The following is a 15472-nucleotide window of genomic DNA, read 5'->3' on the forward strand; positions in this document are numbered from 1 at the left end:
TTACCCCACTGCTACACCTACACTTTTTTTCCCTCCTTTCCCTTATTTAGAGGAGGCAATACTTTTTACCCCCCTTTTAGTCTGTAGACATTTTTAAAGCTCAGCTCAAGACTATTTTTTTAATTCATGTCCTCACTGTATTGCATTACTGCTTGTTTTTTGTTGTTGCCTTGCTTTTCTTTTATTCTCCATTGTTCTGTAAAGCACTTTGAGCTGCATTTCATGTCATGAAAGGTGCTATACAAATAAAGTTTTATTATTATTATTATTATTATTAATAATAATATGCCCACACACATGCCTGTGTTGTCACTGCTGTCGTAACACAAAAATGGTCTCCCTCCTACCTAGTTCCCAAATATAGTCAGCCAAAACCAGTTGAAAAGCGAAAGTACAGGGATTTATTTTATAAGTTACACAGTTACATCAAACACATGGGGTAAATTACCTCAGGGTGGGCACCTGTACACATATGACCCAGGATCAAAACACTCCCTGCTGACAAGTGTCGCAATGACCAATATCACCCTCCCATCAGAGAAGTAATTATTTTTTCCCCCCCATTCTATTCCACTTGTCTATGTACAGGTGTTTTTTCTTTGTTTTTTATCACATCCTCATTCAGGGCTCTGACAATCTCAGGGGGAAAAACTATATTATGAATATGCAACCATGGCAATAATCAACAGGGTCGTCACACACCAGAACCAGACGAGGGTCCAATACTTAGAATAGGATCATAACAATAACAATGCTGGCAGCAAGTTGACCTTGCTCTATGAGCTGTCTCCAGTGGCTAACAAGACAGTCGGTCTGTCACTCCAGGCAGTACACAATACATATTAAGTACATTGCATATTCACGTACAAGTACCTTGTATGAGTACACAGCATGTTGTATACTACAACACTTGTAGCCAAGTAGAAAGATTTGAACCTCTGACACTTTGCTGCCTGAGGTGGCACAGGCGTCTCCTCTCTTTCTCTGCCACAGCCTCTGTATGCATTCTCCAAGCCATGCATGTGTGTGAAGTGTGTCGGTTACGTTCATTCAGAATTCAAATTATTTAAAAGCAAAACGTTTAAAAATAATGAGGTAAAAGAATGACTGCAACAACATAAATGTACATTTGTGACATAATACATGAATGACAACGCCACATGGTCTCTGCAACGGGCAAATTAGACCAGTGGTTCCCAAACCTTTTCATGTCAAGGACCCCCAAATTGACACTAATTAGCTCACGGACCACCATTTGAAAATATATTCCAGGGACCCCCATAAGAGAAGAGTTTTACGACTCTAACAGAGATTCTCAACCCGTTTAATTTCAAAGACCCCCAGCTTGACATGCATTAGTCTACAGACCCCCATTTAATGGCAATTCTATCTCTGGAACCCCCAATTTATTTAGTTAAATCAATGTTAATTTAATTTTGGACTGTTTGCAGTAAATGCAGTGTAGCCTGTGTGTAGGCCTCTAGTCTGCTTCCAAAGTGATGTAAATAGCTTTTCAATCTTAATGGGTTCCACCACTTCTAACGACGTTAGAGTACAGTACTGAGTTCAGTATTGCAGGACGTGCGTTCTTTCTCAATTTAGTGAGTCTAAGGATGCAGGATGCAGGCTATTTGCATCACTGCCAATGATGTCTCACCTGCTCAAGTCTATAATAGAGAAAAAGGTCTGTCTATGTTTTTGTTTTATGTTACTGAGCTGCTATTTTATTTAACTGTCTCATGCCATTAACCTTTTAAAACTTCTGACCGGGTTTCTTGTTATTTCCTACTATATATTGTCTTTATTATTATATTACTAATACCCACTGTTTTAAACCTTTGATGTGATGAAGTTGAAGAAAGTTGAAGTTGAGGTTCTGTGCTGTTCTGTATAGTGGCATTTCCACGCCAGCGCTACCGCTGCGACCTCTAGCGGTGATAACAAGGGAATGCTGATGTAGGGTGTGATGGCGGAGTTCCGGCCCGGCGGGGAGTCATATTACTCGAGTCGAGTCAACTCATTACTCATATCCCAAAAGTGTGTTGCAACCTTAGAGTATAGTTGCAACCTGCATGAGTCAATCGACGATCACGCTTGCAAGATCCTGCATCTGTTAGTTTAGTAGTCACGAATTCAGTTATTTGTGACCGTTGGGGCAGCAGCTGCAAAGACAATATCATTTAAACATCATAGTCCTAGACAGACAGTGGCTGTCCGGACTCAGTCGGAGACTCGGAGGTAAGAATACCTGTATTTTATTTAATCTAGTTTTAGCACGCATACAGTGTAGGTCTATAGTAGCCTAATGTAACGCACCAACGTAGGACGGTCCTTGCACGTCTACGAGTAGTACATCAGCAATAGTATTACTATTTAATTCAGTACAAAATGCAAGTTAAATTAATCAGGGTAGGCGACACGGAAATTGCTGCCTCTGCCTCTCCCTCTGTGTACACATCGTAGTGTAATGTGATGTGATGTCACTGTGATGCGCCACACACACACACACACACACACACACACACACACACACACACACACACACACACACACACACTACAATGTCCATGTGCAGGGACACGTCTTTAATATGTCAGCTGAGTGCTGATATGAATGGCAGTGAGTTGATCCATACATACATAGCATGTGTGTGTGTGTGTGTGTATATATATAATAATAGCTCAAATTTATTATAATAATAATTATATATATATATATATATATATATATATATATATATATATATATATATATATATAGTATTTAGTCATTTTTAAATACTAAAATCAGAGAACACACAAATAGAAGCCAAAGAAAAGAAAACAAAGAAATATATATACAGTACTGGTTATTATAAAAACTTAGCCAGAAAAGAAACTACCCAGCATCACCACATGGCAAACTTGTTTTACTTGTTTTAAAAGTCAGGGATGTGTCTAAATAAAAACGTATAGGTTCCACACTGAACTGTGCACTGGACAACCAATATCTCTATATTTGAAGCTATGATTTCCTGCTTTCATATGACATGAAGAAACGAAAATAACAAAAATCCAATGGCAGTCCCTCAGTCAAATTTTGTGTGTGTGTGTGTGTGTGTGTGTGTGTGTGTGTGTGTGTGTGTGTGTGTGTGTGTGTGTGTCTGTGTGTGTGTGTGTGTGTGTGTGTGTGTGTGTGTGTGTGTGTGTGTGTGTGTGCACGTGCGTGCGTGCGTGTGCGTGCGAGAAGTGTGTACTACATGCCACCAAACCTGCCTGCCTGCCTGCTGGCCTGGCCTGTGAGTCACTGCAGACTGTGCAGAGTGAGAAAGATCAGATGCAGGTTGTTTTCAGAAATGCTGGCCATGCTTTGCAGATGCTTTGCTGAACAGCGAGAAGTAGTAGTAGTAATGTACCGGTAGGCTAGTAGTAATTTATGGCATATCGTATACACACCACTGTGCAAAACTTGTTCCGGTTACAGGAAACCACAAATATATACCTGTAAGCTGTGCATACTGCTACTAACTAGCATTAGTTAGATTTAATGTATTTAATTTATTTAGTTTAGTTTTTAACACAGATCATCACACATCATCATCACATTGATTTGAGACTGCAGCTGTTGCAGTGCACCTCACTGTGAAGGTATTTACGTTTTCACGGTAGCATTTGTCTTTTCTTTTTTTGCAAACACAAACAATAGGTTACGTTATAAAATGTGAAATATAGTAGTTGATCTTTAAATATTATTATTTTCAGTAAAAATTAAAATCTTTCCCTTTTAATCTGTTTATAATAAAAGATAAATACAGTCACGAGACAGCTGGTGCATCTCAGTGAGAGCAAAGTCGACCTACAGCAGCGATGGCATGTGGTGACAGTGCCACTGATGTGAGGTATGAGGATACAAATGGAGACATTTTCTATTTTCAAGGTAATGTTGTCTGATTTACCACTTTGACAGAATCATCATTCAATATTTTACCCAATTATGCTTCCTGGGAAACTAATGAAATTAATTTGCTTTGCAACTCCACTGAATCGTCCCGTGAACAGTGGTCGACGATGATGGTAATTATATTTTCATTATGTGATTCACTGATTTATATACGGTAGATGTTCTACCTCAGTCATAACAGCATAGTATTTGTGGCCGTGTGATGTTGAAGTACTGTATGATTTATAATTGTCTGTATCTTCAGGGCTCGAGCAAGACAATTATACACTGTCACATAAAGATAATTCACTAAAGGAAAGATATATCAAGAACAAGGACAACTACTTTCTGTTTGTTCAGCATGAAGACCAGTTATGCTTCAAACCGATAGAAAAACAGGAGCTGTCTTCATCTGGTAAGATTCCAGCTCCCGGACAGTGCTACAGTCATAATTTGACTTCATACTCATGCTGCTGTGGGCTGATATTGACCTCACAGTTGCCTGTCAATCTCATTTGTATACATTGAACACACGCTCCCACACTTGTGGGTTTTGAGCAGGTGCACAAAGACCACAGCTGATGACCGCACACGTTTACTACCAAAGAGTATATACACAGAATACATAAACGTAAATCGTAAGATACACCATATATCGAAATTATAGCTACAGTAGCAAAGAGGTAACAGAATAATGCAAATACAGACCAGTATAACCAAACAGACATGCTGCGTATATGTCCAGTACATAGAGTATATATTGTTAATGTTTGCTTTAAAAAAAACACTAAAAAATGTGGAGGAGAGGATTATTAAAGTTAAAACCAATTTTATAGATGCCAACATGTAACACCGGTTATATACATATTGTTTTCTTCATGAGATGGTTTGGCACTAGGATACAATATGTTTAATAATACGAATTAATAGATTGATGATGTTTTTACACAGAAATAAAATGGCAGACGAGCAACATTGTCTTTAATTACTTCTCAAGTGCTCAAAAATTGAATTAATTTTCTTATGGGTTGTTTGCAATACTGTAAATTGCTGAGATACAAATATATGGTGTTACAGAAATAGTTTGTTCTTTGTTAACCCTTTCATTTATTATTTAGACTGCAAATTCAAAATCCAGACCTTCAGAAGAGACAAAATTGACAGACGGGTGACAGTAATCCTATATGTCGTAAAAAATGGCAAATACAAACTGTTGTGCTGCGATAACCACGGGAAGGTTCACGTGGACACCAAGGTGAGTGTTCATGGCCACATGCAGCACTGCACACAGTAGGCTGAAAGACTGATGAACACTGGGGTATTGGGAGGAAAAAGAACAATGAATACATTTGTATTTATAAAGCAGTGGTTCTCAAAGTGGGGACCCCCGGGGGACTTTGAGGGGGTTCCAGGGGGTCCCCAGCTAAAATACAGTTTTTACCACTGTAAACCTGTTTTGGTTATTCTGAAAATCCCCCCCCACACACACACACACACACACACACACACACACACACAAATAGCAGGGTGATTTAATGTTATGTGGGAGGTGGGACAGCTATACTTTATATAAAAAATAAGTCAATGTCCTAAAGTGGTTACAACAACACTAAATTTCCACTAACAGTGGGTTATTCTAAAATACAAAAAAAGTAAAAAACAAACACAAAAAAACCTAATTGAAGTAATGACAAGGAGATTCACATGGGCCTGTTATAGCGCATCGTCGATCAGATTTGATTACAAACTGTGACAAATCCAAACATTTAAAAACAGCAGCTGCTGTTTTTGTTAAGGTGTAATCTAGTGTCTGACTCTGTAGTAACCTACTGTACATGAAATGACATCCTCACATTTATCATCTATATCCTTCCTCCTTTTCATTTGATTCTGTAGGACAGTCTTCCGGGCTCGTTTGAGGACAATGGAGACAAGGCTTTGTTCTTCTTGAGGAGTGCCACATGTGGATCCCCTGACACCTTCAAGTTTGTGCCATCTCTCTGTCCATATCACTCGCTGGGATTTGAACCTGAGCCTAATGACTGTTCTCTGCTCAAACTGGCTGCGCTTCGGATGAACGATGAAGTAGATGACCGTTGCCAATTTAAAACAATTAACTGCATCTGACGCATTAACCAAACGGCAGCGACTCATCCATGTCCGTATCCAGCCCACCCCAATTAACCCATTTTGGGCGGGAACCCCTTTTGGTGTTTTAAACATTATGTTATAATTTAACTATTGAAAAATAGCAGATCTACAAGCTCGTAGCGCGCCACTCGTGGGGCACTATGAGCTTGTACTTTGTAGGTCTGCTATTTTTGAAAAATCATGAAAATATTTATTTCAGAAAACTGGAGGATTTAGAAGATTTTTTTATTTATTTTGAGGTCACAACACAACTCGATGAGTCACCTTACTGAAGCGTCATAAGATCTCAACAGAAGAGGTTCTGCTTTCTCACCATACATTAACCAGATACTCCGTTGCATGCTGGATTTCAATATCCTGTACCAGAATAGGCCTAATGCCTCACATTGGCTTTAATTTAGCAAAAACTAGTATGTACAGACACCTATACACACAAATGTTTGGACACCAGCGCCTCCAAGCAGACTCTATAGTCCCGCCACCCCTACAACAAGACAGCACAGATCAATTCCACCCCTGAGGACATCTCCAGAGATGCATGGTTGGCAGCAGCTTGGAGGCAGGAGTCAGCCGGGTCCTCACGCATCCATCGCTACATCTGGGACCCAGGAGATGGCGACATAGGAGGAGATGACCTGCCATGCCAGCAACGGACTGCACTGAACCGTCTATGAACTCGGATCGGTCGGTTAAAAACATCAATGAAGAAGTGTGGCATGCATATAATCGCCACCTGCCCCTTATACAGACCAGCTCGGAAGCCAGCCTCTTTGACCTAGGACCATGGCTACACGACACCGAGTTGGACCTCTGACGTTACACGATTAAAAAGTAGATGGGACATGGGCTTGAGTCATTTTCTTGAATGGTCTCTGCCCGACTGCAATGGTGGCAAGCTCACACCAACCAACTCATTGGAGGCAATGTAGGGTTCAGTGTCTTGCCCATGAAGGACACTTCGACGTGGTGAGCCACATCCATCCATCATACTGGATAATAGTAAGGCATTATGAAATATAACTGAATGTTTTCTCTTGAGTTGCCAAAGCGCACACTATGTATTCAAGGTCAGAAGCTCATAATAAATACCTGAAAGAGCTTTTAGCTTTATTGTGCATACTCAGACACAGGCAGACATGCATGTACACTTAGGCACACTCAGGCTTGCGCGTGCGTGCGTGCGCACACACACACACACACACACACACACACACAAACCACACACACACACACTTCACAAGTTGATCTTGAATGTTTCCAAGACAAAGTGCATTGTCTTGGGCACTAAACATATGCTGGCTGGAGACTTGAGTTTAACTATGGCGGGGACCCCAATACAGCAAGTTAATAAAATAAAGATACTTGGTGTCACAATTATTTGAGCGCCTGACTTGGTCGGATCATATTGATTCTGATGCTCTCCCTATGTTACACCGTTCATTAGAAAGGAGGTAACACAGGCATTAGTGCTTTCACATTTGGAGTAGGCTATTGTATGGTTGTGTGGTCCTCTGCTGCTAAAAACAGCACAAAACAGAGCTGCAAGATTAGTGCTGAACTGCTCTTTTAAAACCAATGTTGCTAGGATGCACCACAGTTTAGTATGGCTAACTGGCTAAATCAACTGCTAGTCTTATACAATTTACCAGAAATGCAATCATTGAGGGAAAGCCAGATATCTATAGAGATCAATTATTTAGTTCAGGTCTAAAACATAGATATCAAACTAGACAGGTAAGCTCAGGGTATTTGGAACTTCCAAAACCAAAGACAGAAACACTTACAAAAAAAAGTTATTTATAGAGCCACCCAACAGTGGAACTCATTATCTGTTAATATAAAACAAATCAAAAGTAAATACTCTTTAATAAAATCGCTTAAAAAACATTATTGGGAGAGGTCACACAATTGGACTGATGTGCTTTTGTACATGATATTGCTTTTGTACATGTTATTTAACCTACATTATCTATATATCTTTGGTATTCTAATGTAATTGAATTTAGATTTAGACAGACAAGTGTCAGTTGTTTGTATGTATATTGTATTGTATGTTGTATTTATGTTGTGATCTATGTGGACCCCAGGAAGACTAGCAAACGCAGCAGCGGAAGCTAATGGGGTGAAAGTGAAAATAATGTATTTGTTGTATTTGTTTTTGTTATTTTCCATACCTATGTTTGATTACTTTGTCTCCTTACTATTTGCATATTGTCTTTGGTGAGACAGACCACATATAAGCCCTCCATGGGTTTCTTTTCTCACCTGCACATACTTCTCTTGTATTGATGTTACCTTTTTTGTACTGTTTTTATTGTGCGAATAAACTAAACTAAAATAGACCATTATCTCAAGGGTTTGCAAATCTTTGTATATTAGGACCTCACTTCATGGAGAGAGTTCTCCACGACCCCACGCTTGATTAATAGTGCAATTTCTACGTTTAAATTAAGCATACTGTATTTTAAAATTAAGCATACATTGGTAGCCTTGCATATGAATAGAAAACGCATTTACTGTACATCGATCGCTGTGAATCAATGTTGAAAAGCTACAGAACACACTAATAAATGGAAGCATACTGTACATCTCTGCTGTCGGGTCGAAAACTAACTCTAAAATGTTTATTTGATAAATGAAAAATATTATTTTTTTCATGAAAATGAAGAACACCTTATATGTTTTAAAACAATGCAATACTGCCTCATCAAAGATGGCATTATGACTATATATTGTCTTCCATGAGACAGTTTGAGGTTTTGTCAGAAACGCTTTTTAATACTTTTCATTTAGGCCATTTTGTGAGGTCCCTTTTCGTTCAGTTTCGTTCCCGCGTTATGGGCACTACACATTCAATGCATTGTTTCATAGATAATACCCTTCTGGACTTTGGGTTAAAAGTTCTACTCATAATATCTTGCAGTATTTTGTCACAGGCCAGAAATGTATATATAAAAGTATATAACCAAAAAATTAAAATCCTGTTCTGCTGTTTTTGCTTGTAAAATGTGTTATATTGATTTTGGCAACACAAAATCTTTTTCAAATGTCATAAATACATATGTATTTATGACATTTGAGAAAGATTTTGTGAAACAAGTACTGGTGCAGCCTTAGTTTACTCATATGTGAATCTAGATAATCAACTTAAGTGATTGGCACACAGCACATGAAGCATACACATAGTACATTTAGCCAAAAGCTTATATTTCATACATAAAATTCTTCACAACCTACTCTATAATGAAAGGTAGAAAAGAAAAGCAGTGCACCTCGGCCCACAAAGGCTACAAATCTATCAAATTGTTACCACACCCCCCTAAATTGAATAATGCAAAAAATGGACAAGACTAAAGACAAATGCAATAAAGGTCAGAATAATTGGTTTGGTGGCATGGATCTAAGATGTGAGACTGCAGGGTTGTCTGTTCAGAGGTGCTGGTGTACATCACGGGCGCTCCCGAAGGTCACCTTCATTTCCTGCTCACCCTATAGACGAATGCAGAAACGGGTCTCATGGTCGCAGCTTACATCGAGATTAACCTGTTTAGTTTATGGCTGCTCCAGCAGTAGTGGCAACATTCCAAAAAACAAAACGAACGGAATGTCAAAATATCCACCGCGGGGTCTGAGACCAGAGCCATTGAGCATTGAGAAATGCTACTGTAAATGCTTAGTATGACCTTTCACGGCTTCGTCTCAACCATTACTCAATGGCTCTGGTCTCAGACCCCCACGGTGGATATTTTGACATTACTTTATTACATTTTTTTTTTTTATGTTGCCATTGCTGTTGGAGCAGCCATAAACTAAACAGGTTCATCTCGATGTTCTGGGTATCGTTGTAATGTTAGTGTTAGTAAAAAGCAGGTAAAAGAGTAACGTTTGACTTGAGGCAGACTAACATCAGTCACTCTACCGTTCACTGTAGTAGAAGATGTGCGCCTGGTGAGGGTTTAAACCCCGCAGCTATGTCGAGTCCGCCGACAGGAAATACGTAAGCTGCGACCATGAGACCCGTTTCTGACTACTCTGATGCACTGATGATGTGTTCTTCTCGAATGCTCAGATCTTTTAGCATACAGTATATGCAACAGGATGCTGCATAGCAGGCTGGTGAGGAAGACGCGGGCTCCGTCGTGGGGACCTCACATGGAGTGGATGGTGGTGCATACAGCGATGAAGATGTACACCATAATGGCAAACCTGAGTGTTCTAGATAGATTTAATCATGAATTGGAACATTCCAATGTGTTTCTAATGATTAAAATACTTGCATCGACTTGACTGAAAGTGTCAAAAAGTTATAACTCGTTTTCACATAGCCACCATCTTGGAAATGCAAATTAGGCACACACCCCATTGTAATGATAAGTATTCCAACATGTTTGTAATGGTCAAATAACTAAATAAATAGACACCGCATTTGTAGCTCATCTGGTTCAAATGTTACAGCCAAAACTGGCTGTAACAGCCATATTGGATTTGGCCGCCATGGCTACCCCGAAGGTCACAGGCTCGGGCGCCCTAGCTTAATCATTAGAGCATGCCCTGGGCTACATCCGGGCCAAATTATGTCCCTTTAATATTGATTGGCATGGAAATATCCGTAAGGCCCGGCCGGGACTATTGCTGAAATGTCAGATGCTGTGACAGTGTGTACTTTAATAAATATTGCATACAATATGTTGAAATAATTCTGACCTTTATTGCATTTACTTTTAGTCTTGTACATTTTTTTGCATTATTCCAATTTAGGGGGGCGTGGTAACATTTTGGGCCAAGGTGCGCTGCTTTTCTTTTCTACCTGTCATTACATAGTAGGTTGTGAAATCTTGTGAAAATTGTGTTATATAAACGTGTGTGTGTGTCACGCAGCTTGGCCTGTTGTAGCGCCACCATGAGGCTGATTTGAAAACTGTCAAGTGGCATTTCTTCCAAAGCCTAGTAGGAATATGCATGCACAGTTTCATCACAATCAGACGCTGCGTTGAGTTGAGTAGTTGTGGCGATTTGTACAAAACGGGTACAAAGCGGGCTACTCCCGCAAAGTTTAGAAGCCAATCGTAGCCAATGAGGGTGGATTATGAGAAATCAAACAAACCCGTCTTGATCACATGACTATGGAGAGCATGTGTACCGATTTGCATGAAATTTGGATAAAATCTGAAGGAGTAATATTAGAAAATGTGTTTTACATATGTCGGCCTCCTGGTGGCGCTATAAAGAGCAGATGTGAGAATTTCCAGGCAAATGTTTTTCCTTGGCATCTAGGGAGTTGGCATACAAAGTTATCCACAGATCCATGCAGTTAGAGGTAAAAACACATAACGGCCAGTTATGAGGCTGAGCCACTATGAGGCTGAGTTGAAAATGTTCATGTCGCATTTCTTCCTCGGCATGTGCGTGCACTATTTCACGGAAATTACACAATGTGTTCATGATTTGCAGCATTTTGTTTGAAACTGAGCACTCCTGTGAACTTTGGAAGCCAATCTTAGCCAATCAGGATGGAGTCTGAGAAATCTGAAAGATCCGTTTTGTTGAATGGCTCTAGAGAGACTGTACCAATTTACATGATGTTTGGACAAAATCTGTAGGTGTACTGTCTAAAAACTTTTTTGCACCAAGCGGCCTCCTGGTGGCGCTATAAAAGGCTGTTCTGGAAATGTTGGGGCAGAGGTTCATCGTTGGCATCCAGGGAGTGTGTGCAAAATTTGGCATCGACCGGGTTAACGGTGCCGGAGATTAGCTGTTCACAGACGGACGGACACACGGGCGGACGGACGGAGTGCAAAACATGCATACAAAAAGATTACATTATTTTGTAAATAGCAGTACGTGTGCGTGTGTTTACGGTGCATGAAATATAATGCAATATAAATAAAATGTACTTGAATTAAAGGCTAATTTATTGAGAATGTAGATTATTTGTTGATGCTATTTGACCATAGTTTATAATGCATGCTCTACACAGCAAAGAGTGACTTAACACAATGGCATAGGGCTGGGCCCTTATCAAACACAGGATAAGGCACGAAAACAAATGCTACAAAGTAACCCTTACGCGTCCAGTTTTAACTCTGAAGCCCAAATCACACCGGTAGGGACTCCTTGGGACAAACCACACTGATGCAACTCATTGCAGCTCAATGAGTTGCATTGGTGTGGTTGACCTTAAAAACCGTCTTGTCCCGTCTCAACGCTTTGGTGTGGTTTTTGGCTTAAGAGCCAAATGAACTATCTGGATTTGACGACTGTGTACTTATTTATTTAACTATTTTATAGTTCATCTCACAATGCTGCACAGCAAAAATAGGCGATCTACAAGCTCCCATGATGTTGATAGATAAAAATCTGTCAAATACGTTAAAGACTATATTAAATAAGGACTGTATAAAATAAATACTTTGATAGCATCGATAGCAGAGCTTGGAGCTCCGGAACTGTAAAAATACATTTGGAAGTAATCTAATTACAATAAAATACTCTTCACCAAAATAGAAGCAGAGGGCTTGTAACTGTACAGAAATGGTTAAAAAACCTTTTAGACTAAAATGAATAAAAGTCAAGTGTTAACCAAAATAACTTAGAATGAATTTGACCGACACAAGGAAGAACAACAGTGCACAAGCAGAACTTAGAGGAGGTTCAATCAGATATATTTATCCATTATACCGGGAGAGAAAAAAGATGGTAGTCCGGACAGCGTTTCACAAAGATGTTCAAATTGAACATGGTTAATATAGCATATCGTAATCAATACACAGGAAAACGTGTCGAACAACAAGGTCAAAAAACATTTGTTTACAAAGGGACAGATAATGCAAGACGTCACTGAATATTGCATGCACGGGGCAGAGATAGTTCTGATATGAATATCAGTTAGTGGAACCGGGGGACAGGACAAGGACATCACTATGAGTGCAGTTAGTATAATACAAGCCTGCAAGGGCAAAAACATGTTATGTTATGGCAATCGGGAAACAAAACAATTCATATCAAGACACTGGCGGGGCCAGAACTAATACTATTTTAAAGTCAGTGGGCAGCGTGACATAAAATGTAAGTCACAGGGCAATTCATAATCCATAATTCTGCAAGACACATGGAATACAGGGTCACATGAAAACTTCCTTCACCAAATAACAGATCTACAAATGAAACAGATGTGACGTGTTAATTGTGAGCTAGATCTGCTATTAAAAAAAAATAAGAGAAAAAAGATTTTACTTTTGAAAAATGTCACCCATAATGCTAGGGTGGCCGTCCCAAAATAGGGACACCAGGTTGAAAGGGGGCAACCGTAGCTTGAGTGGGTTGAGATCGAGGCCGTTTGCCTCCCGGCCCAATTAGTGTCCCTGGACCCTGTCCCTGAGCATGACACTTAACCCTGCAACATTTCAAAAGACAAATCACTGGACTCTGGAGTTCATTTTTATTGGCTTAAAATGTTCAAACATGAAGTCGGTTTTCTACATCATATAGAAACATTCTTTAACCACATCCTGTACAAAAATAACATCTCACGTCGCATTTAAAAAAAACACCATTAATCCCATATAAAATGTACAATTTTACAGTATTTGTACTGAAAAATATCTGTATAAAGATCAGTACATAAATAGGGTTGAGGTACCTAAAAATGCATTTCATATAAAATCTTCGTACAAACAAAATATAATAATGCAACCTGTACATTAAATAAAAACATGCTACTCTATATACATATGTACAGTATATAAATCTAGAATGATTTATTGTGTTATTGATGTTCACATTCCCATCAGACATCACAATGTTTCACGGAGTTCAATTATGCTTGTCCATTCAATGACATTCAGGCACATCAAAGTGATGCACTCATGCACTCAGTAAAATGCACTTATACACTGAAACATCACATGCTTCCTTTTCCCTCTGCTGAAATTCACAAGCTGCGAGGTGCCATATTTGTGTATTCACTCCAATTACCAATTACCCACTAACGCAGACTGCAGGGAGGATCAATTTAACTAAATGATTATCTGCATATCGCAGGATATCCAACAACTGTGTGGAGTGATCATCAATGAACCATTGTAATGTGACCCCCTCAACAGAGTCAACCGTGGCGATGTCCCCAAAGTGGTTTGACATTTAATTAAGCAATATTACACTCCAGGGGGTGGTTTAACGTCATTAATGCACACCTGCAATGCTTCAGGAACGAGCCTGCAGGGCGAGTTCCAAAAGCAACGCAGCAGTGCATTAATAACGTTAAACCGCCCCCCCTCGAGTGTATGACGGATGTAGTCACTACGGCCACAAATAATGTCCCAATAAACTAGTTAGCCTAGCCACCGAGTTTGCTGCACTCTGGGAGAACAGAGCAGCTGAATTCTTTGTTTTGATTAGGTGTGGAGTGATGCTCGTTTGAACCACGGCTAGGCTGTTTCAACCAATCAGATTGTATAATCAAGTATAATTCATGTTTTATTCCAGCGGTGACTGAAACGTTTCCTTTTTACATGTCCTGTGGACACGTCCTTTTATCTTCAGAGCAATGTGTACATACTACACATACTGTGGGTGTCACGGTGACAGGCCATTTTACATTGCCTGTCAGTCACCATATGCTCACTCACTGCAGTGCGATTATACAGGAAACCCCCCTGAGCACTGACTTGGGACTGTGTTGCAATTTGAATGGTATAACCGACAGCAGGAGGAATAATTACAGAAGTGCTTAAAGAAGACTTCATCCGTGTCTAAGAATTTTACAACCCATGTGATCTAGTAGTAGTGAACTGAAAATGACAAGCAGCAGATAGAGAAAGAGAGAAGTGGTTAGACAGGAGAAACAAGCAAGCACGTATAAGTGCTATGCAAACTGTAAAGGCCAAACCGTGCCAATGACTCGCCACTCTCAACATGCAACTCCTTGCAACCATTGTCCTCAATGGCAGATGCAGAGTTGCATTGGTGTGGTTGACCTTAACCGATTTTGGGCGGGAACCCCTTTTGGTGTTTTAAAGCATTATATTATACTTTAGCTATTGAAAAATAGAAGATCTACAAGCTCATAGTAGGTCTGCTATTTTTGAAAAATCGTGGAAATGTGCCTGTGAACATTTTAACTCAAATCTTTGCTTCTGGGAAGGTCCCTGGAAGGGAGGCAGAGGCAGGGCGGAGGCATGTTACATATAATTTTTGGGGTTCTTGACATGAAATATTGAGCCACCACTGATACAGAAACATAAGGTTTTTCTTCAATGGATTTTGAAGACATTTATAAAATTTCGACGTCACGCCAAAATGGGTAAAAACCGTTTTGTTGTGAGTAGTTGCAAGGAGTTGTGTTGTTGTTAGGGCTTTAGATGGCGTCACCCAATGTGTTACTGATAAAAGCATGAGGGGACAT

The 15472-nt window shown here is 39.7% G+C and overlaps 1 protein-coding gene across 2 annotated transcripts; it reads left to right on the forward strand.

Annotated features, from left to right (window-relative positions):
- The first annotated feature begins 2077 nt into the window (after positions 1–2077).
- On the forward strand, positions 2078–6165 carry LOC310864230 (uncharacterized protein). 2 transcript variants are annotated; one of them, XM_083772836.1, is made up of 6 exons: positions 2078–2238; positions 3784–3915; positions 4038–4052; positions 4184–4333; positions 5037–5173; positions 5815–6165. In XM_083772836.1, the coding sequence occupies exons 2-6, from the start codon at positions 3846–3848 to the stop codon at positions 6043–6045; spliced, it is 603 nt and encodes a 200-aa protein (XP_083628962.1). In that variant the 5' UTR covers positions 2078–2238; positions 3784–3845; the 3' UTR covers positions 6046–6165. The 2 variants fall into 2 exon arrangements, with proteins under 2 accessions (XP_083628962.1, XP_083628961.1); XM_083772835.1 differs by having other exon boundaries at positions 2078–2223.
- Positions 6166–15472: the final 9307 nt, after the last annotated feature.

This window comes from Protomyctophum parallelum (assembly GCF_964188405.1).
Source record: "Protomyctophum parallelum genome assembly, chromosome: 9".
NCBI lineage: Eukaryota > Metazoa > Chordata > Actinopteri > Myctophiformes > Myctophidae > Protomyctophum > Protomyctophum parallelum.